Source organism: Schistocerca piceifrons, chromosome 1 (genome assembly GCF_021461385.2).
Source record: "Schistocerca piceifrons isolate TAMUIC-IGC-003096 chromosome 1, iqSchPice1.1, whole genome shotgun sequence".
In the NCBI taxonomy this organism is placed as follows: domain Eukaryota; kingdom Metazoa; phylum Arthropoda; class Insecta; order Orthoptera; family Acrididae; genus Schistocerca; species Schistocerca piceifrons.
In genome coordinates, this window is record NC_060138.1 from 670,782,926 (window position 1) to 670,806,608 (window position 23,683).

At 45.7% G+C, this 23,683-nt stretch overlaps 1 protein-coding gene across 1 annotated transcript in view; it reads left to right on the plus strand.

Moving 5' to 3' along the window:
- Nucleotides 1-23,683, plus strand: part of LOC124765112 (hairy/enhancer-of-split related with YRPW motif protein) — a 148,864-nt gene that overhangs the window by 103,786 nt on the left and 21,395 nt on the right. The window contains exon 4 of the mRNA XM_047249136.1: nucleotides 5,202-5,419. Within this exon, the coding sequence (XP_047105092.1) occupies nucleotides 5,202-5,419 (218 nt within the window). The remainder of the gene's footprint in view (nucleotides 1-5,201; nucleotides 5,420-23,683) is intronic.

Genomic DNA, 23,683 nt, shown 5'->3' on the forward strand with positions numbered 1-23,683 from the left:
CCAATACTAAATTCGTGATCCCATGATGCCTCAGAACATGTCCTACAAACCGATCCCTTCTTCTAGTCAAGTTGTGCCACAAACTTCTCTTCTCCCCAATCTTATTCAATACCTCCTCATTAGTTATATGATCTACCCATCTAATCTTCAGCATTCTTCTGTAGAACCACATTTCGAAAGCTTCTTTTCTCTTCTTGTCCAAACTAGTTATCGTCCACGTTTCACTTCCATACATGGCTACACTCCATACAAATAATTTCGGAAACGACTTCCTGCCACTTAAATCTATACTCGATATTAACAAATTTCCCTTCTTCAGAAACGCTTTCCTTGCCATTGCCAGTCTACATTTTATGGAGTAGCCGACCAAAATCGTGTCCTAGCTCCATTTACTGAAAGCACGAACTGATGTTTGTATGAGCATTCTTGGACTGTGTGGAGCAAATGAGATTTCTGCAAGCTTACAGGAATGCTAGATCTTGTGCACATGTCAAGTTTGCTGTGAGGAGCCTTTAAATGCCGACCTGTTCGACAAACCTTTTAGTGAAGATGAAATGATAGCAACTGCTACGGAGAACTGCAGTGAGCAACGCGTCCAGGGCAGCGCAGGGGGTGGGAAGGGAAGGGAAGAGCAGAGGCCGCGTTCGCTCACACGGTCCCACGTGAGCGGCGGCTGCGCAGCGCGCCGTGGTGCACGCGAGGTTCGCAGAAGCGGCGCGGAGGTGCGTGTGACGGCGCCACAACACCCGATACACGGCGGCCCGGCAGCCGGGCACACACGCCTCGCGGGGCTGCGGCTGGCTCCCGTTTCAAGGGCCGAGCCGCCCTACACCGCGGCGAGGTGTTCCGGTGTCAGCCGCCGCGGCACGCAAAGCACGTCAGACTCGCCGTTGACGCCGACGGCCACAGTCTTCTTACCGACACCACTCACCCAGCCAAGATTTCGCCGGCGCTGTAGACTCCGTGATATTTAAAATAATTTTGACATATCGTTCATTTTTCAGTTCCTATTGCACGACTTTTTTAATACATGACTTGTTTCGAACTTCCTGGATCATCTTCAGATCTATGTAGCTGCGTCAGCAAACTGTCGAGGCCTATCGCTGTAGCCGAACGGTTCTAGGCGCTTCAGTCCGGAACCGCGCTGCTGCTACGGTCGCAGGTTCGAATCCTGCCTCGCGCATGGATGTGTGTGATGTCCTTAGGTTAGTTAGCTTTAAGTAGCTCTAAAGTCTAGGAGACTGATGACCTCAGATGTTAAGTCCCCTAGTGCTTACAGCCATTTGAACCATTTTTTACACTGTCGAACCGTCCGGAGTGGCCGAGCGGTTCTAGGAGCTACAGTCTGGAGCCGCGCGACCGCTACGGTCGCAGGTTCTAATCCTGTCTCGGGCATGGATGTGTGTGATGTCCTTAGGTTAGTTAGGTTTAAGTAGTTCTTAGTTCTAGGGGACTGATGACCTCAGAATTTAAGTCCCATAGTGCTCAGAGCCATTTGAACCATTTTGACACTGTCGAGTCTCGTGTCTGCATCAGAATCACATATCTGAATGCTTGGGAGATAAACACTAGTCACGTATTTAAAAAAAAAAAAATGCCTCTGGGACTGAAAAATAAATAATATACTACGTAAAACTGTCTTAAACATTAACACAGTTACTGTTCTCTCGCTACGCATATGTTTGCTGCAGTGACATTTTTCTCACGATTCCACCAACCTTACCTGGCAAATGAACCCTATCAGACTCAAATAACTGTTATGTGACAAGGTCCTGGTTTCTTGGTGTCCTCCTAGTACTGTACCTGGCACAAACTTCATTTTAGCATACCTGCCGCAACCGCCGCCTTACGCCTACACCTGTCTCCGGTGTGTGGTGGAGGCTTCTTTGCGCACCACTGTCACTGTTCTCTTTTCCTGTTCCAGTTCCGAACGGTGCTCAAAGAAAGACGGTTGATAAGTTTCCGAAAGAGCTCAAATCCGATTTTGCTGTCAATGCCTTTTCGTGAGAGCGGTAGTCACAGAGTTGCAATTATCACGACGAGAAAATAGGTTCCGTAATTAAGTTTTCGTTTGTTTGTGGGTATGTCCTTGCAGCCCTGGTACAAACTGAAATTCATCTACATCTACATTCCACTAGCCACCAAGAAATGTGTGGAGGGCACCATTCGCGCCAAAGTCATATTCCCCCTTCTGTTCTACTCGCGGATCGCGCGAGGGAAAACGACTGTGTGTACGCCTCAGTACGAGCTCTAATTTCCCTTATCTTTGAATGGTGATCACTGCGCGATTTGAAAGTTGGTGGTAACAATATGTGTATGCTCTACATCCTCGGCGAAGATCGGATTTGGGAATTTATTGACCACCCCCTTCCGTTTAGCGCGTCGTCTATCTCCAAGTGTGTCCCACTTCAAACTTTCTGTGAGATTTGTAACGCTCTCGTGATGGCTAAATGTACCAGTCACAAATCTTGTCGCCCTTCTTTGGACCTTCTCAATCTCTTGAATCAGACCCAACTTTTAAGGGTCCCATACAGACGAACAATATTCTAAGACTGGACGAACTAACCTATTGTAAGTAATTTCCTTTGTTGAAGGACTCCATCGCTTCAGGATTCTACCAATAAACTACAGTCTAGAGTTCGCCACAGTACCGCAACGCGCAGCTAGTGGGGCTAAAACGAAATGGTGCAGCTCATTGACAAAATGGAGCATCGTGAGCTAATTCGTTTTCGGCAGCAGCGAAAATGTTGCAGCTGCCAGACCAAGCCGGACCGCTAAGGAAGTCATCTGGCTTGGTCTGACACAGCTGAAATACATTCACTGCGCCCTAAAATGTATTATCTCACTGTACTCCATGTTTTCAATGAGCTGCGCCATTTTGTTCTGGGTTCACTAGCGGCGCGTTGCAGTGCTGTGGCGAGGAAATGTCAGTTTCTACCAGGACTGCAAACACGTACCCACAAACAAACCAAAAATTAATTACGCAACGTTTTTCGCTGCGATAATTACAACGTTATTACTAACTCGTGTGTAGCAACGAGCATCGCATTGCTTGAATGTTCTAGGTACGTACTCTCTCTGAATTTTAACAGTGTGTTGCACAACTTCTCTTTTGTAGCGTTTCGCATTGGTGTTCTCTATTTCGTCTATCAGTCCCACCTCCCAAGGGCCGCAGCGAAGACGCAGTACAAAAGTATGAATCGAATCAGAGTTCTCAGCGCTGCCTCTTTCAGTATTCTTCTACTGAGGCTCAGTTTGGGTTTCCGACGTGTACTTTTGTCTGGTCGTCCTATATCAAATCCGTGCGTACACATGCAGATAGTTGTCTTTGTCTTTCGATTTGCCACCACTCCACTAACCCCTATTGAACCTGCCACCTGTTAATTAACCAACTATTGGAGAACCGTAGCTCATGTCCAACTATTGATTTTTAGTAGTTTTCGATATATTCTTTTCCACACCTGTTATTTCGTCATTTACATCTCCCCTCGCAGTAGAAATTTAAAATACTTTCTTTCCCTTACCATATAATATTGAGAACGGACAGCCAATTTCCGAAACTTCATTCTCATTTACGGCCTGTGTTTGATATCGGTAGCCGGCCGCTGTGGTCGAGCGGTTCTAGGCGCTTCAGTCCGGAACCATGCGGCTGCTACGGTGGCAAGTTCGAATCCTGGCTTAGGCATGGATGTGTGTGATGACCTTAGATTAGTTAGGTTTAAGTAATTGTCGAGGGGACTGATGATCTCAGTTGTTAAGTCGCACAGTGCTTAGAGCCATTTTAATCATTTTGATATCGGTAGCTTTCTCTGGTCATGTTGTGTAATCATGTTTCCAGTATTTGATATCTGTAGAGTTCATTGCTTGTGTTTGAGTGATCTTGTTTCCTTCACTCCCCTTTCAAACTTTAGCCATTGCGTGTATGAAGTACACTTCGCCTCCTCTTAGATATGAAAACTAAACGTTTGTGACAGTAAGCTAGAACCGTTACTTAATATTTTGCTATCGAAGTATTGTCACCCAGATAGGTCTACATTATTGGTCACGGTGCAGTACAAGGCGTATAGCTCCAATAATCTTATAAGTCGCTTCCTTTATTGTGCGTTTCGATTTGTGGAAACTCAAAAACAATGGCTGTATAACTTCATTAGCACTGCTCATTAAGTATACGATGGGTAGAATAGGTTATTTTATTTGAAAATTTGTGGTAAGTTCTTACGGGACCAAACTGCTGATGTCATCGGTCTCTTGGCTTACGCACTACTTAATCTAACCTAAACTAACTCACGCTAAGGACAACACACACACACACACACACACACACACACACACACAGCCGCGCGGGATTATCCGAGCGGTTCAAAATGGTTCAAATTGCTCTGAGCACTATGGGACTTAACTTCCGAGGTCATCAGTCCCCTAGAACTTAGAACTACTTAAACCTAACTAACCTAAGGACATCACACACATCCATGTCTGAGACAGGATTCGAACCTGCGATCGTAGCGTTCGCACGGTTCCAGACTGAGGTGCCTAGAACCTCTCGGCCACTCCGGCCGGCTAGCCTAGCGGTCTAAGGCGTTGCAGTCATGGACTGTGCGGCTGATCCTGAAGGAGGTTCGAGTCCTCCCTTGGGCATGGGTGTGTGTGTTTGTCCTTACGACAATTTAGGTTAAGTAGTGTGTAAGCTTAGGGACTGATGACCTTAGCAGTTACGTCCCATATGATTTCACACACACACACATACACACACATGCCCCAGGTAGGACTCGAACCTCCGACGGGCAGAGCCGCGCAAACCGTGGAAGGCGCCTTGAACCACGCGTTTGCTGATTAGCTCAAATTTTCACAGTTAATGAACGAGACAAGTACATCGAGGACAGTTTACACAACAAATCAATCGCTAAAGACTGTGGTAACATCAGTGCTGTATTTGGTGTTATAGGGCAGTTATATTTCAGTGGGTTAGGTTCTGAAACCGCTCGGCGCCTGGTTCTTGACGTTACTTTTTTCTCTACTATGAAAAGTAATTCTTACGTCACCAAGTGCTGTTTGTTCGTGCAAAATGTCAGGCTGCATTGCGTTTCGGATCGTCGGCAGTTAACTTCGGCTCGAGGGAAACAAACCACCTTTCGACGACTAGGAACTGCTGCGGGGTGGTGTAAGTGAGAGAGAGGTAGAGCTTGTGGTGGTGCCTGCAGGTGCTCGTCGCCGGGCGACGCGGACAGCTGCCAGCTGCTGAGCCGCAAGAAGCGGCGCGGCATCATCGAGAAGCGGCGGCGCGACCGCATCAACACGTCGCTGAGCGAGCTGCGCCGCCTCGTGCCCGCCGCCTTCGAGAAGCAGGGCTCCGCCAAGCTGGAGAAGGCCGAGATCCTGCAGCTCACCGTCGACCACCTCAAGAGTCTGCACGCCAAAGGTCAGTCACAGTCACGGCAGCCACGCCGACAAGTAGCAGCGAAGCTACTGGCGAGGTTTCTCGGGCGAACGGCCGAACCGTTGTGGCACTCTGGCAACGTTCCAATTATCGAGATCTCTCATATCTAACTACTGTTTCTGCCCGCCACCATGGCCCAGCTGTTCATCCGAGAACTCTCACATAAGCCCATGTGAACGACAGTCATTAGAATGGCTCTGAGCACTATGGGACTTACCATCTGAGGTCATCAGTCCCCTAGAACTTTGAACTACTTAAACCTAACCAACCTAAGGACATCACACACATCCATGCCGAGGCACGATTCGAAGCTGCGACCGTAGCGGTCGCGCGGTTCCAGACTGAAGCGCCTAGAACCATTCAGCCACACCGGCCGATCGACAGTCATTAGAAAATTTATTGCCTGCAATGAGATGCGCAATAAATCATCAGGTTTCGATATTATGAACGAATAAATGATTGCCGTTTAAGTTACTTTTTTCAGTGACAGGTGATGCTTTAGTTGAGGTAGTACTATGTCTAGCTTTGTACAGTTCACAACGCCGGCCGTTGTGCCCGAGCGGTTCTAGGCGCTTCAGTCTGGGACCTCGCGACCGCTACGGTAGAAGGTTCGAATCCTGCCTCGGGCATGGGTGTGTGTGATGTCCTTAGGTTAGTTAGGTTTAAGTAGTTCTAAGTTCTAGGTGACTGATGACCTTAGATGTTCAGTCTCATAGTGTTCAGAGCCATTTTTTTAGCTCATAACGATGTACATTCGTACGAAAACTGTATCTCACTAATAATCTTGACCATTTTGAGCTTCACAACTGATTGATACTACTATTTATTGTTAATAAAAACCAGGACAGCTATACTGGTGCACATTTATAGTGTCACATCGAACAGAACTGGTCGAGACACAATAAGTGTGTATCAGCACACCTGCGGTGGTTGTCATTAATCATTAATATTAGTTTAATAATCAGTATTCAGTCAATTCTGTTTGAACCATTCACCAAATTCATCATTAACAAATTAAGTCTCAGTTAATGTTGAATGCATTTCGTTATTAAGTTTAATACCAAATACCCATTTTGAACCTCGGGTCAACGTTAGACGACTGTACTATTACGTCATTATGCTAAGATTACCAGCATCAAATTTTCGCCTTGCGGCAGAAAGTGCGCTGATATGAAACATCCTGGCGGATTAAAATTGTGTGCTGGACCGACACACTAATCCGGGACCTTCGGAAGGTAGTAGACGAGGTACTGGCGGGTCGTGAGTCGTACTTGGCTAACTCAGCCAGTAGGACACTTGCCCGCGAAAGATCATGTTCCCGAGTTCAAGTCTCAGTCCGGCATACAGTTTAAACCTGCTGGGAAGTTTAAATGCAAAGGTTAGGTGACATTCTACACGTTCTTTCCAAGATTACGCTCCTAGTATTCGCAATACATTCGCAGCCTAATGGCTGGAGCAGGAAAAGTTTGCAGCATCTTTTGGTCATGGATGTGAGTCTTTCCTTAGTCATAGTCTACGACAGGGTCGGGTTCTGGGACAAGAAAGCATTCTTCACCTAGAGCTGATGGGTCGGTCTTTCCTGCCAAATGAATTGTGGCCGAAACGTAAGTGGCTGCCTTACGGGGAGGGTAATTTCCCCACGACAGCCATTGTTTCCAACATCCGTTGCAGAAAAAGTTCTGAAAGGCCGACCAGGAGCAGCACTTTACAATACGTTTATTAAAGGGAGCAGAAAATGGCCAGTGAGAATGCCCACATTCTGCTCCTGACTGCCTGGCTGAAAGGCCCGAATAAGAGGAGATCATTTTGCTGCAGCGTATATGCAGTGTAGCGCTACTTCGATGAGTGGATATAAGCGCCAACATGTAGGCAAGGGGCGTATCTTTCCTGCCTGTAGTAAATGCGGAAACATGAACTATGGTGACGTTATTAACAAATGTGTCCACAGGACCAAGGTGCTGCTGCCGGCCGCTGGTGGCCGAGCGGTTCTAGGCGCTTCAGTCCGGAACCGCGCGACTGCTACGGTCGCAGGTTCGAATCCTGCCTCGGGCATGGGTGTGTGTGATGTCCTTAGGTTAGTTAGGTTTAAGTAGTTCTAAGTTCTAGGGGACTGATGACCTCAGATGTTAAGTCCCATAGTGCTCAGAGCCATTTTGAACCAAGGTGCTGCTATCCTTCTCGGCTGCCGAAGGACCAACACCGGTAAACGTGACATCGGAGAGTGAAGAATATGTATGGAACATCATGTCTGTCGAAAACCACCGTTCTGCGACAAGGAATGGTGCTTGCTGCCTAATGATAACGCACGTCCCATATCGAAAATGTCGTAAATCAGAAGTTACGCCAACTCACATAGGAGACACTGGAACACCCGCCCTACAGTCCTGATCTATCTCTATGCGGTTATCACGCCTTAGAACCCTTCAAAAAGGCTTGAAGGGTCAGCGATTCCTGTCAGACGACGTTGTGCAGCAGGCAGTTAAGGACTTCTTCACGCAGCACGACAATGTGTTTTACCAACGGGTATCTTCAACCTGCTGCGACGGTGGGTTTATTGCCTCAGTGCCCACGACGATTCTGCCTGATTGGCACACCGATCCTGGCTTTTACGGCCTTTGAACGGAAACTTCTTGATCGCCTCTTATAAATAATTTTTTGGATCAGTCAATAAAATTCTTCTGGGTTTGAGGACGCATTTTCATCTGTAAATTTTTGACGTTTCGGCGACAGTTGCAAGAAGCCTTCGTCAGGGTGTATTGTTAACTGCTTGTTCGTGGGTCAGTTTGGAGCTCTCCCTCTTGGGGGGGGGGGGGGTGCAGATGTCCTGTACCCTCTGAGGAGGAGGCGTCGTTTATAGTATATCTTAAAAGTCGGGAGGAGCTGATCTTTCGCCATCAGTCGAATTATTTCTTTCAGTCCGGAAAATTATGAGAGTTCATAAATGAGTTCCCATGGGCGGGTCTGGATTTCGGGATGAACTTTCCGGTGTTCTAAACGAGTGTTTTCTTTTTAGAGACCGTTCAAGTGCTCGCTAGCCATAGCACAGATGCTGACATCACGGAGCAAGTAGCTAGCTGGAAGTATTGTTTTAGTGAGTGACACGAGCTTGGCAAGGTTTAATAGAAGCCAACAAATTATTCGAGGGTCACCCCAAAAGAATTGCACACTGCTTCTTTAAAATCCGTCTTTCATTCTACATGTTTGAAAGTTTTACAGTGTGTAGATACATCTTTTAGGAATAATATTTTCATTTCTCCACATAATTTCCATCCCTCTCAACTGCGTTACGCCATCTTGGAACCAGCGCCTGCATACTCGCACGGTAAAATTTTGGGCCAACCTGTTGGAGCCACTGTTTGACAGCGTACACAAGGGAGTCATCATCTTCAAATCTTGCTCCACGAAGAGAGTCTTTCAGTTTCCCAAAGAAATGATAGTCACATGCAGCCAGGTCAGGACCGTACGGCGGGTATTTGAGTGTTGTCCATCCGAGTTTTGTGATCGTTTCCATGGTTTTTGGCTGACATGTGGCCGTGCATTGTCGTGAAACATCAAAACATCCTGCTTTCACCGAGGTGGTCGAACACGACTCAGTCGAGCCTGAAGTTTCTTCAGTGTCGTCACATATGCATCAGAATTTATGGTGGTTCCACTTGGCATGATGTCCACAAGCAAGAGTCCTTCGGAATCGAAAAACACCGTAGCCATAACTACACACTGTAAAACTTTCACACATGCAGAATGAAAACTGTATTTTTACAAAAAATAGTGTGCATTTCATATGGAGTGACCCTTGTATTTGTTTCCGTGGAAATTTTGAGAGTGATGTTTTTGTGTGACTCAGGGAACTGTGTTCATGTTTTGTCGTTGTGGCAGTTATCGGCAAGCGTTGCCGGTAGCCAGTGTATTGGGCTACTAGCAATGGACATATTGCAGCCCAGTGGTAAGACCTCGTAATTTTTCCAGAAATTAGTTAGATAGCTACAGGGCTTTTGCACATTCACTTTGGAGATATGAGACATGTAACACTGTCTCGCGGATCAAAACGAGACTGGCTAGCGTTATTTGGACTCGTGGTCTAGTGGTGGTGGTTAGTGTTTAACGTCCCGTCGACAACGAGGTCATTAGAGACGGAGCGCAAGCTCGGGTTAGGGAAGGATTGGGAAGAAAATCGGCCGTGCCCTTTCAAAGGAACCATCCCGGCATTTGCCTGAAACGATTTAGGGAAATCACGGAAAACCTAAATCAGGATGGCTGGAGACGGGATTGAACCGTCGTCGTCCCGAATGCGAGTCCAGTGTGCTAACCTCTGCGCCACCTCGCTCGGTCGTGGTCTAGTAGAGTAGGGAGTTAAACCAGGTTCGGCATTGAACGTTTCCGATTAAATCCATCGAGCAGCGCGTCGCGTAGGCTACATTGTGTCCCTCGCCGCACATCGCTCACAGCGCATGGACACAGGCCGCGATGGCGAGTGCGGTTTCGAACGACGCTTTGGAAGCTCCGTGGCGCCGACGAGAGGAATGTGTCTGCTGCAGTCTGAAGTTTGTAAACATTTACGTGCTGGCTTCTATTTCCGTCCATTGCATCACCCTTTAAAACTGAGCCGCAGTTATTGTGCTGCAGACTAGTTTCTTAGGTTGTCCTTGACAGCCGGCCGCTGTGGCCGAGCGGTTCTAGACTCTTCAGTCCGGAACCACGCTGCTGCTACGGCCGCAGGTTCGAATCCTGCCTCGGGCATGGATGTGTGTGATGTCCTTAGGTTAGTTAGGTTTAAGTAGTTACATTTCTCACATGTCCAAAGTGAATGAGCAAAGGTCTAGGGGACTGGTGACCTCAGATGTTACGTCCTATAGTGCTCAGAGCCATTTGACCATTTGTCCTTGACGAAGTATTCTTTCATATAGACACTTAGTAACAACACTTAACGAAAACGTATGTCTCGATAGTTTTAGGGGGGATACAGGTCCAGTGCTGTGTTCATGTACTGCATTATCACACTGCAGAGAATCTTTCATCGTAAAGCTAGCACCTGAAGACGACAGTTAATTTTGTTGTTTTTCTGTTACTTTTCGATTATCTGATGTTAACCGCAGAATTAAGATAATAAGGCGTTTCCACACTTCGTAGAGTAAAATACATCCCGCGACTGGTTGTTATCGCCGTTCCGAACCAAGCAGGACAAAGGCCGCCTCCGCCGCAGACGTGATACGGTAGAGAGGCGGTGAGGCAGCTGCCCGCTAATTGCTGCCCTACTTGCCGTGTGTGCACAGAGCGCGTGTGGTCGCGTACTGACGGCGTCCCGGCCACGTGGCTTCTCAATTAATGTCCACTCGTAGCACGGCCGGCGGCCGCGGCCACCTCAGTTTACCAACTGAACACCGGAGAAGGCAGCTGGCGACTGCCTGCGGCAAATCACGCCGCGAGGGCGTGAATCATCTCTCGCGACTGCCTGTGAGAAGTTTATTGCGGTGACTTCAGATTCGTTGCGCGGGAGACATCGTAGCATGTGTATGTAACGAATATTGCTACACTGCGTGCAAAAGATGGACTTATTTCTAAATTATTTTTAATTTTTATATTTACCCACATTTCATATTCACAAGTAGTGAGAAAATCTATATAAAATCTTTAACATTTAGAACTTCATCTGATAAGAGTGTTTCGTCTACCTTAACTTACTCACTATCTCGTCCATAAATTCTTGTCGTAATGGTATGCCACTTAGAAAACGAATATTTAGACTTGTAAATGTCAAGGACACGACAGTTCGCTTATGAACAAATTGCAGCCCAGCACTCCAAACTGAAAATTTAAATCAGTTTGTCTGTAGCAATATTTATTGTTGCGAAACATTTTTTCGAATTAGAAAAACATCCCCCCGTAGTTACTGCTGATGGCACTAGCGGGGAAACCAAACACCAAACGTCCGCCCCATTGGACGACCAACGCAGCGCTGGATGGACGACCTGGCGAAGGACCTAGCAGCCCTGGGGATTGAAGACACCTGGAGGAACCAGGCCCAAAACAGGAAGGAATGGAGGCAGTTTATGGAAGTAGCGTGTGGTCTGCAGGGTCTGTGATCGCTGAATATCTATCTATCACCCGCAGTTATCTACATCTCTAAATGGTATGGATATTTAGGGCCTGCCATTTCATTGTACATACGCCAGACTTAAGGAAAGTGTCATTTTTTTCCCTGTTTCACGTTATTATCTGTGTCATTCGGCGACCGTAACATTTCACTAACTCGTCCTCTGGCTTTACTTTTATTTCGTCTGTCGGAATGACAAGTCCAAATTCAAAGGACTACACACCGGTTTTTTTTTTTCATTTTCTCACCTCGCTCTTTTGAGAACAAAGAAGGGTATCACTGATGAATTATTCTCGCGGTATTAATCGAGTGAACTGGCGATGTGTAGTCATAAAGTAGCCAGTAAGAAACTTAATGAGACGTCGCTACACATCAGCCAGTTTACCTCGCCTTTCACAGTTTCTTCAAAGAAAAAGGTTCCAATAAGTCAGTGACTGGAAATTGCTGCCCACGCTGTAATCTTCGGAGTATAATGTTGTCGTTCATGAAGCACTTGTGGGTTTTCAGTGGCCCAAAAGCGTACATTTTGTTTGTTAACCACACCGCCTAAACGAAAATGTGCCTCGTCTGAAAACCAAACGTTGTTGAAAGTTTCTTCCCTATTTTTCGCCCACTGAGCAAACAGTAGTCTCTGCTGCTATTGTTCTTCAGTGAGCTTCTGTGCACAGGTCATCTTGTGTGGGTACATATGGAGGTCACTTTTAAGAATGCGTTGAACGGAGCGTCTGCATATTCCCAGTTGCACTGCTGCCTTTCTACACGATTTCCCGGGACTTCTCTGTACAGCATCTCGTACCGCTTCAATATTCTCCAGCGAACAAACAGGCTTAGGCCGAGGTCGCTTCGCTTCCAATACTGTTCCTTCCTGTACAAATTTATCGTACAACCTGTGTATGGTCTTCTTGCAAGGGACGCATCGTGTGTTAAATTGTTGTCGAAAACGCCTCTGAGTCACAACAAGGCTTTTCGTTTCATGAAAAAGTAACACAATTGCCGATCGTTGGTGTGTCGTCAGTCTTCCATTGTCAGTCATTGCTGCTTACTAGTCTCCTAGCGGCAGTATCGTGAATTACAAGTCATTTCGTAACTCATTTGTTTTTCCAAGCTCTGCTGGTACTGCTGTAGAGATCCCAGCGGGATTTCTAATGTGCGTCGTAAATTGTGAAAGAAACAATTGGTAACACATTTCGTGCGCCACCCTGTAACTTACGCTAAGGACGACACACATGCCCGAAGGAGGACTCGACACACTGACGCGGGGAGCCGCTCGAACCGTGGCAAGACGCCCTAGATCGCGCGGCTACCCCGCGCGGCAACGTATGAGAGGTGTACTGTGAAACGCATTCTATTCAAGGTGAGGATCCTACACTTCACTTTCAAGAATGTGGAACACATGGTGAAGAGCCCGCATACCAGCGCAGTTTGTGCAGGATCGCAGTGTTTGGCGGGAACTCTCCAACTACATGTTGGACTTGACAACACCCCTACCAACAGACAGGGTGAGGAAGGTCTGTCGCAGCTGCCCTCAGAATTCCACGAAGAACCGCCTTCTCTGGTGTAGCTGCTGCCTGGGCCCACGGTGTGGCGGGCTGTTCCCACGCGGCTATGGCTGGCCTGCAAGGTGTCGGGTGGCGGCGGCGGCGGCGGCAGCGGAGGCGCGCCAAGCACAGGTGCCTGCCTGCCTGCTTGCCGCCTCTGCGACGGCCACATGGCACTTCCGGCAACAGCTTCCGGCCTCCGCACCTGTTCCCTTCCGCAGTGCCTTATTGGCTCCCCGGCCCACGCGCTTTTGTCACACGGCCGCTTCCGCGCTCATTTCGCCGTTAATTACCGCCATTCGAAGTCTTCTGCTCAGGGCTCTGTCTTCAGCTAAGCTGAGAAGTAACCTACTATTTCAGTTTAAAGCCATGCTGACTGGTTCACTCCAATAACGTCTTCCCAATACTTGTAATAGGAGTCTAACTCGCTAGGGGCACCTTCGACCGAGACACCCAATCATATTTCTCCGAAAATACAATGTTTTTGATGCCCCTAATACCGACGAGTCATTTAACTAACTTCATTCTGAACATCCTTCTTTTTACGAAACGCCGGGCGGGATTAGTCGAGCAGTCTAAGGCGCTGCAGTCATGGACTGTGCGATTGGTACTGGCGGAGGTTCGAGTCCCCCCTCGGGCATGGGTGTGTGTGTTTGTCCTTAGGATAATTTAGGTTAAGTAGTGTGTAAACTTAGGAACTGTTGACCTTAGCAATCAAGTCCCATAAGATTTCACACACATTTGAACATTTTTTTTTTACGAAGCCAGCGCGTCAATTCCGTTGCAGATCCCGAGAAAAACGCAACTTTTCCCATAAAAATGATCAAACCTGTTCGTTACTTTCTACGCCCCGCCTTTTTGTGTGTGAATAATAGAAATTAGATTAGCAGGGACGAAGTGCTCTGATTAAAAACGGTATAAGACAGGGATTCAGCCCATCGCCTCTACTGTTCGATCTATACATCGAAGAAGCATCTTCATCTACATATACATCCATACTCCGCAAGCCACCTGAGGTGTGTGGCGGAAGGTACCTTGAGTACATCTATCGTTTCTCCCTACTATTCCGCCGGCCGGGGTGGCCGAGCTGTTCTAGGCGCTACAGTCGGGAACCACGCGACCGCTACGGTCGCAGGTTCGAATCCTGCCTCGGGCATGGATGTGTGTGATGTCCTTAGGTTAGTTATGTTTAATTAGGTCTAAGTTCTAGGGGACTGATGACCACAGCAATTAAGTCCCATAGTGCTCAGAGCCATTTGAACCAACTTTCTATTTCAGTGAGGGAAATAAAAGAAAGGTTCAAGGTGGGATTAAAATTCAGTGTGTAAGGATACCAACGGTAAGATTCACTGACTGACATTGCTATCTCAGTTAAAGTGCAGAAGAATTCCAGGATGTGATGAATGGAATAAGCAGTCTAATGAGTACAGAATGTGGATAGAGAGTAAACCGGAAAAAGAAGGAAGTAAGGAAAAACAGCAGACATGAGAATAGCGAGAAATTTATCATAACAGTTGGTAATAACAAAGCTGACGAAGTTAAGGAATTCTGCTACTTTGGAAGCAAAATAACCCACGACGGACGAAGCAAAGAGGATGTAAAAAGTGGTCTAGTACAAGCAAAGAGAACATTCCTGGCCAAAAGCAATCTATTAGTATCAAACATAGACCTTAATTTAACGGAGAAGTTTCTGAGAATAGTTTTGGAGCATAGCATTCTCTGGTAGTGAATCTTGCACGCTTGGAAAACCGGAAAAGAAGAGAATCGAAGCGTTTGAGATGTAGTGCTACAGAAGAATGTTGAAAATTAGTTAGACTGATAAGATAAGGAATGAGGAGGTTCGCCGGCTGATGTGCACGAGCGGTTCTAGGCGCTTCAGTCCGGAACCGCGCTGCTGCTACGGTCTCAGGTTCGATTCCTGCCTCGGGCATGGATGTGTGTGCTGTCCTTAGGTTAGTTAGGTTTAAGTAGTCTAGGGGACTGATGACCGTAGATGTTAAGTCCCATAGTGCTCAGAGCCATTTGAGCCTTTTTTGAGGAGGTTCTCCGCAGAATCGGTGAAGAAAGGGACGCATGGAAAACACTGACAACAAGAATGCACATGCGTTACGGCATCAGGGAGCATCTTCCATGGTTCTACTAGAGAGAGCTGTAGAGGGCAAAAACTGTAGAGGAAAACAGAGGTTGTAACACATCCAGCAAATAATTGAGGACGTAGATTGCAAATGCTACACCACACCACATTACCGCACGAAATCGAAACACTTTGGTGTAAACGTAAGTTAAGGGAAAGATACCAGGAAACTTCAGAAAGTAACTTACACATTATTATGGCAGACCAAGCAACATTTTAATGTTGCGCTGAATTTCAATGTGACACATATACATGGGACTATTGTAAAGAACGGTCGGACTGTTCTACGAATACTTGAGTTCCTCGACGATATAAATTCACTCCTTGGCCATGGAGCGACTAGAGAACCGCAGTCTGAACGACTCCATCGTCAGAAAACTGCTGCGAATCGATTCCGCAATAGTCTGGAAGCTGCCCTCTGTGGTCGATGTCGGTGGCCTTCCCTCCCGAAGGTCATCACCCACGTCTGGGCAGCTTTCGCCTGATTGTTGGCATCTTAGCAATACGGATGTACGCGACTTTACATTTGGTCCCTATACCGACAGAATGTGACGATGATTTTGCGTACAATTTAGACGTTTTGCCCATAAGTATCGTACTGTCCCGCTCACTTCAACTTTGGAGTACGTTTCATGTTGCCGCGCCATTTGTAGTGTACCACATCTTTTTGGTCAAATGTTTAAGCGGAGCGAAACTCCCTAGCAATTACACAATGGGTTTTTGTCCGAATTTTCATAGCCAAATGAAAAGTGGGAAATGAACAAATGAGGTACGTATCAAATTGGCCAGCGTGAGGTTTAGATTTGGAAATTAATTGCTTGAAAGTAATTAGGGTAATTAAGAAAAACTAAATTAGTGATTGAGGGGGAAATTGAAATATTTCAATAGCAGCTGCTGCTAGCTACGTAAGTCAAGTCTCAAGAAGTTCACCTCTTCAAGGTCTAGCTATTTTGTGCATAAAAGTTACGTTGGTGTGATACTTAACCGTTAAAAATTTGAAAATAAAAAAACTGGAAAATACTGTTACATGTTTTGTGAAATGATTTGTCCAAAAGTAAGTAACAAAACTGCCTAGAGAAACATTTGACGCCTTTTGAATAATGTCGAAATCATGTACAATAAATGATGTCCCGACTGAGAATTTAAAGTATAATGTATAACTTGGAATCTCATTTGCTGTAAATGGCTTTTCGAGCACCATTCGAACGCGCGTCAAATGTTTCTGTAATGTGTTTTGCTTCCTGGTTTTTGACAAATTATTTCACAACACATTTGATCGGTTTTTTTTTCAAATTTTTACAGTAAAATAATTTTATGCATCACTATATCTCCTCAGTAATTATTACTTTTGTTACCCTTTTTTGGGTAAATGTCTAAATATACGTTCATAGATTTCTGGAATTGTTAGTCCGCCACTATTTTTTTACTTTGCATATTTACTGCCTTATGTTCGCCAACTAGTTACCAGACCATCAAGAACAGTGAAATTTGTAAATCAAAACCAACAGAAAAAATCATGTGACAAGGCTGCGCTTTCATACAAAGGCAGTTTTCCCTTCAAAATACGTTCATATCGAATGGTTCCCTTTCATGGCGGTAATGTGGTGCTTTTTCATACTGCTAAACACTCAAATATGGCTTAAGAAGCCGATGCTGACTTTGGAACGAGGAAGAAGTCAAAACAACTTGTGTGGCAAAATTCGGCCTTCCCTTAGTTGCATAAGCATTCATCGAAATTACTCAAATGTGCACCCTGTGGCACATTCTCTCGTAATGTTGAGTCCAGTGCTTGCACTGAGGCCCACGAAAAGACAGGTCTTGGCGTATATCTCACACCACATGACAATGCAGGTTTTTAAAATTCCAGCAGCCGTTTCGAGCGGGGAGCGAGTAAGTATTTCAGACGAGTTTAGTGATTCTTGACCGTGTGTTTTTAGTTCATGCAAGTTCTCGATAGGACACGACAAAATTACGATATTTGGTGGGTACCTTTCTACACCACTGGCCATTAAAATTGCTACACCACGAAGATGACGTGCTACAGACGCGAAATTTAACCGACAGGTAGAAGATGATGTGTTATGCAGATGATTAGCTTTTCAGAGCATTCATACAAGGTAGGCGCCGGTAGCGACACCTACAACGTGCTGACATGAGGGAAGTTTCCAACCGATTTCTCATACACAAACAGCAGTTGACCGGCGTTGCCTGGTGAAACGTTGTTGTGATGCCTCGTGTGAGGAGGAGAAATGCGTACCATCACGTTTCCGACTTTGATAAAGGTCGTATTGTAACCTATCGCGATTGCGGTTTATCGTATCGCGACATTATTGCTCGCGTTGGTCGAGATTCAAGGACTGTTAGCAGAATGTGGAATCGGTGGGTTCAGGAGGGTAATACGGAACGCCGTGCTGGATCCCAACGGTCTCGTATCACTAGCAGTCGAGATGACAGGCATCTTATACGCATGGCTGTATCGGATCGTGCAGCCACGTCTGTATCCCAGAGTCAACATATGGGGACGTTTGCAAGACAACGACCATCTACACGAACAGTTCGACGACGTTTGCAGCAGCATTGACTATCAGCTCGGAGACCATGGCTGCGGTTACTCTTGACGCTTCATCACAGACAGGAGCGCCTACGATGGTGTACTCAACGACGAACCTGGGTGCACGAATGGCAAAACGTCATTTTTTCGGATGAATTCAGGTTCTGTTTACAGCATCATGATGGTCGCATACGTGTTTGGCGACATCGCGGTGAACGCACATTGGAAGCGTATATTAGTCATCGCCATACTGGCCTATCACCCGGCGTGATGTTATGGGGTGCCATTGGTTACACGTCTCGCTCACCTCTTGTTCGCACTGACGGCACTCTGAACAGTAGACGTTACATTTCGGATGTGTTACGACCCGTGGCTCTATCCTTCATTTGATCCCTCCGAAACCCTACATTTCAGCAGGATAATGCACGATCGCATGTTGCAGGTCCTGTGCGGGTCTTTCTGGATACAGAAAACGTTCGACTGCTGCCTGGCCAGCACATCGTCCAGATCTCTCACCAATTGAAAGCGTCTGGTAGCCGAGCAACTGGCTCGTCACAATATGCCACTCGCTACTCTTGATGAACTGTGGTATCGTGTCGAAGCCGCATGGGCAACTGTACCTGTACACGCCATCCAAGCTGTGTTTGACTCAATGCCCAGGCGAATCAAGGCCGTTATTACGGCAGAGGCGGTTGTTCTGGGTACTGATTTTACAGGATCTATGCACCCAAATTGCGTGAAAATTTAATCACATGTCAGTTCTAGTACAATATATTTGTCCAATGAATACCCGTGTATCATCTGCATTTCTTCTTGATGTAGCAGTTTTAATGGCCAGTAGTGTACTTAAGTATTGATTTCCCGTGGGCCCTGCACGGGGTCGACCGACACCTCGCGAAGTGTGGAGAACTATCCGAATAGTGTGTCGTCACAAGTTCATTGGAGGGCCCGTGTACGTCATTGGCCCTGTCTTGCGCCAGGTGACGACACTGTCGTCCTTTACACGGCAGCTCACTCGCTTTCCCGTGGCAGCGGGCAGGCGGCGGGCTGGCGCGTGTCTGCCCCCGGCGGCGGCAAAGTTCCGCCGGCGTGAGAGCGGCTCCCGGCCCCGGCGCGCTCTCACAGCAATGAGCGCCGCTCCCACGGACGCCAATTACTGCCCCCCCCCTCCCCACCTTACGCCCCCTCTCCCGTCTCCCCCCTCCAGCTCTCCCTGCACTCGGCTTCTTTCACCGCACTGTCAGTGCATCCCGCGTACTACCTCTTCATAGTGCCGAGATCCGCACTCTTCAGCCAAACGCCATTTCATGATAAACCGATCAATCCATTCGACAGTATCATTATCATAATCGACACTGGGGATTAAGCCACCTCTTGTTTTTCCGCCCTCGAGTATTTCGCTCTGTCCACCGTTTTTTGGGCTGACTAATTATCCTTCTTCCTTGTCTTCCAGTTCGTCAGTGACTTCATATTCTTCTTGCCAGAATGAGATTTTCACTCTGCAGCGGAGTGTGCGCTCATATGAAACTTCCTGACAGATTAAAACTGTGTTCCGGACCGAGACTCGAACTCGGGGCCTTTGCCTTCGCAGGAGAGCTTCTGCAAAGTTTGGAAGGTAGAAGACGAGATACTGGCAGAAGTAAAGCTATGAGGACGCGGCGTGAGTCGTGCTTGGGTAGCTCAGTTGGTAGGGCACTTGCCCGCGAAAGGCAAAGGTCCCGACTTCGAGTCTGGGTCCGGCACACAGTTTTAATCTGCCAGGAAGTTTCATATTCCTCTTTCTTGTATTCTTGTTACGTGTCGTTTCTATATGTTCCTGTACTTTTCCTGTTTCTTTATCCAAGTTATTTATGTTTCATTATTTCCTGATATCTTCACTTTGATTCATATCAGATAATGTTTAGCCGCCTTTTCTCTCTGTCGTTTAGTAGGCGTCAAACATTCACATAACAACGTTGGTACTTGCTTTATTTTATAATGTTTATGCAGTCTAACTCTTCTGTTGCATTTAAATGGTGTTTGTTTGTGTCACATAGATAATGGAATATCTGTAGGTTTCTAATCACATCAACAATCACTGTGTCTGTAACATCACATCCGAGAAAAAAAAATTTGGCATGTTGCTCTATTGTTTCGTTATTGAAGACGATTTTGGTACCATCAGATTCATACTGTCTAAATGCCATTACCTTTTTTTGATGTGGAGGTATTTCAGTTACATTAATTTACTATTTTCACGAGTAGGTACAGCTCTGGCTGCAGATCATTGCCCGTTGTAATTAAAGTCGCTGGGCTTATTGAATAAAAGCAATTTTAATGTAAAAAGCTGTTATTGCCTAGACCACAATTTTCATTATACAATGAAAGCTTGATGACCAGTTTCGGTTGCTTTCCACGACCATCTTCAGATCTGTAACGATGTAGAGCAAAAAAAAGCCTAAGAAAATGCTATCCAGTGAAGCTGAATATAAAAAAATATGTACAGGTTAATTCCGTCCAGTGAAGTTCATTACAAAAAAAAAAAAAAAAATCTACACGGTGACACAAAAGTATCGAAAATTTTTGAATGGAGGTTAATGGATGAGCACAATTGCTTTGCACATATTTAGTTATGTCAATGTATAGTACAGAGCCTGAATGTCAGCAGCATTTTTATTTCTTGAATATCACATCCGATAGATGAGCTCTCCCTCGCACACATTCTTGCAGCCTCATAGGAACGTTATGCATGGCTCGACCCAACATTTCAATAGGAATCTTTGAGATTTTCACTCGTATTTTTGCTTTAAGTTCTTAGGTGGTAACGGGTCGTGTGCGTAAACAGCGCTATCAAGGTATCCCATCAATATCCGTGCCGTATGTGCCGTTGCTCCGTCATATTGAAACCAACTGTTTGCAGGAAAATGGGGCCGTTCATGTGCAACAAAACTTCCTATCATGGCAACATACCGAGCAGACGTTACAGCGGTTGCGCACCCATCATCTTCTTCAAAAAAGTAGGCGCCTCTAACGCCAGTCGATGACAAGGCGCATCATAAGTAGGCGCCTCTAACGCCAGTCGATGACAAGGCGCATCATAGAGTAATTTGCTGCTGTGCAATGGACGCTGGTGTAGATGACGTGTATTTTACCGAAACCAATTTCGAAAATTCTGTCTATTGACAAAGCCACTAAGGTGGAATATATTGTCTATGCATTAGCAGATCGTTAGGTTGAAGTTGCTGATCTGCAGCTTGTGCGGATGGAACTGTAAATCCCCTTTCAGTATTCGTTGAACACTCGAACGATGCCAATGCAGAGACTGTGGGTGACGTCGAACAGAGCGCTGTGGGCTCCTTACGAAAGCACTTCGCACAGCCTCGATATTGTCTCCCGTACGAGCGGTCGGAGTCTCCCAGCAGATTGCTTCTTCAGTGCATAACCAGTTGCTTCAAAATTGTGAACCCAGGTGTTGATTACATGCGCTGAGGAAACACGACCATACCGTCCATTGTTGAAATTCTCGACGCGCGGCGTCCACACTTCCATCCTTGTAGTAGGTTTTCACCGCAAAGACAAGCTGTACACCGTTCCCTTTCTCCATGTTTAACTGTTTACTAAATGGCAAGACAGTAGGAGCATCATTCTATATGCCATTCGGCAGCAGTTGCCCCGCAGCGTTGCCACAACACGTTGCAAACTTTCCCATTCTCTTGAGTCACTCTGTATAACAGATGAACATTAAATATAAGAAGAGTCAATTCCAACAGCAAAAGTTACTGCGTAACAAATCACTTAACAGTGTTGTATATATAATATGTTTTTGCTTTAAATAAGATCCATCGTTCAAACCGTAAAAACGAGTTGAGTATGCGTTGGAAAACATAATTAGCAAAAGGCAGGCAGTGAGATGCATTCGTATTATTGGCCACCAAGTATGCAGTTGAAAGCTTCATCGAGAGCGAGCCAGGTTATAAACTGCCGAAATAAGACAGAAACCTAAAAACTGTATGTCTAAATCCAAGTGATTTTAAAACTACAGTATAAAAATAACAATGGAATGAAGTTAAAATTACAAAACAGTTAAGCTGCCTTATGTAATTAGCTGGCAACATGCCATACATAAAACAAAAATCCTACGTAACTGTCAACAATTCAAGACAATAATCTTAGAAAGCTTGTACCTAAATCCAAGCCAGTTCAGGTTTGACTAAAATCACTTGGTCGTCTGCGTAGAGCAATGCATGTACAGTAACGTTATTTAAAGCATGTTAGTAATAATGTTAGTGGGGGGAGAAACTAAATTACTCATTTACTGAAGACACAAAGAGTAGGCAGGGAGGGGGAAGGGAAAGGAATTAATAAAAATTGCTTCCTCACCAAAAGAAATTAATTTGTATCACACAAGGGAAAGAGAAATTCCTGAAAGCGTGCACTTGGCACTACAGCATCGCAGTAAATTGAAACGCGTAAAGTAGAAACGGAAAAGAAGGAGACACTAGTGACTATTAAGAAACAGTGCTACAGAGCAATGTTAAAAAATAAGGTGGACGAAAGAAGTACTAAATAAAAACCTGCAAGACATAATACACGAGGAAAGATAGCTTTTCTAAAATGTGATAATGCCGGGATATTTATTTAGACGTCCACGAGTAATTGCCATGACAGTGGAATAACTAGTGGATGAGGTAATTGTAGTGGAATACGAAGTGTGTAGATTATTGATAGAATTGATTCAGATATGGAGAGACTTTCACTTCTAGAATGTTACCGGATATAGCCTTTTTAAGCAGAAAAAACAGTTATTTCTCGTTCTTAAAGACCCCTCTCCAAATTTATTTGTCAACACAAGAGGTTACTAACGACGTACTATGTTGTTTTCAACATTGATAATCCTTTTAGTGCCCACTGCTGTTTTCCATTATTCATTTATCACTTTGGCTACGCATGTCTAATAGAAGCGTTGTTTCCCAATTCTGCTCCTTTTGTATTAACTACCGTACTATCGTAATGACGATAGGCATCAGCTTCTAAAGTTCATGGAACGTTGCCAGAAAAGGAAATAGAAAAATCAACTAAATATGAACATTAGCTGTAAGCCTTGTAACATACGTCAGCCCGTTAAGAGGTCATACGCATTGGGAAACAGTTGACTTCATGCTCACTGATTGCGAAATGGAGGTAAAAAGCGAAGCATTCGCTTGTAATCTGTAAGCAAACAGCTTCAAACGCCTTATGTAGAGGCCCTCAAAGGCCAAGCGACTTAAGCGTTCGGCTGAGTCCTTGAGTTCCAGCGAACGACAGCAGCCTCGGATGAACGAGCCTACAGCATATGCTATGTAAGTGAGCAGTCAGACTTAATCAACTTTGTGTATTAAGAAGGACTAACAAAACTTGCTTGTACGTACCTCTTGGCCGGGGTGGCCATTTGATCTGGTAAAAAAAAAAAAGGCTCTGAGAACTATGGGACTTAACTTCTGAGGTCATCAGTTCCCTAGAACTTAGAACTACTTAAACCTAACTAACCCAAGGACATCATACATATCCATGCCCGAGGCGGGATTCGAACCTGCGACCGTAGCGGTCGCGCGGTTCCAGACTGTAGCTCCTAGAACCGCTCGGCCACTCTGGTCGGCTGATCTGGTAACTGATTGGATAATCCAGTTAAGCCTCATCTATGTTATTATAAACCAATATCTATGGTCTCCTGGGTGTTCATTGCTAACATGTGAAGAAACAGTAAAAAGGCATGTCTCACTTCACTATCATCAGCGTATCTACTTTCTTTAGCCGAACATCCAAGTCATCCTGCACTGTCTCCAACTAAAGAGATCTGAAAAATCTCAGCTTGATCCCGTCGTCACTTCACTCCTCTACACAGCCGCTCGTGTACCAAGAAACGGATGATCAAAAATCCCGCGTCTCCGCCGACCTCAGAGTGAGCTTCTAAAGT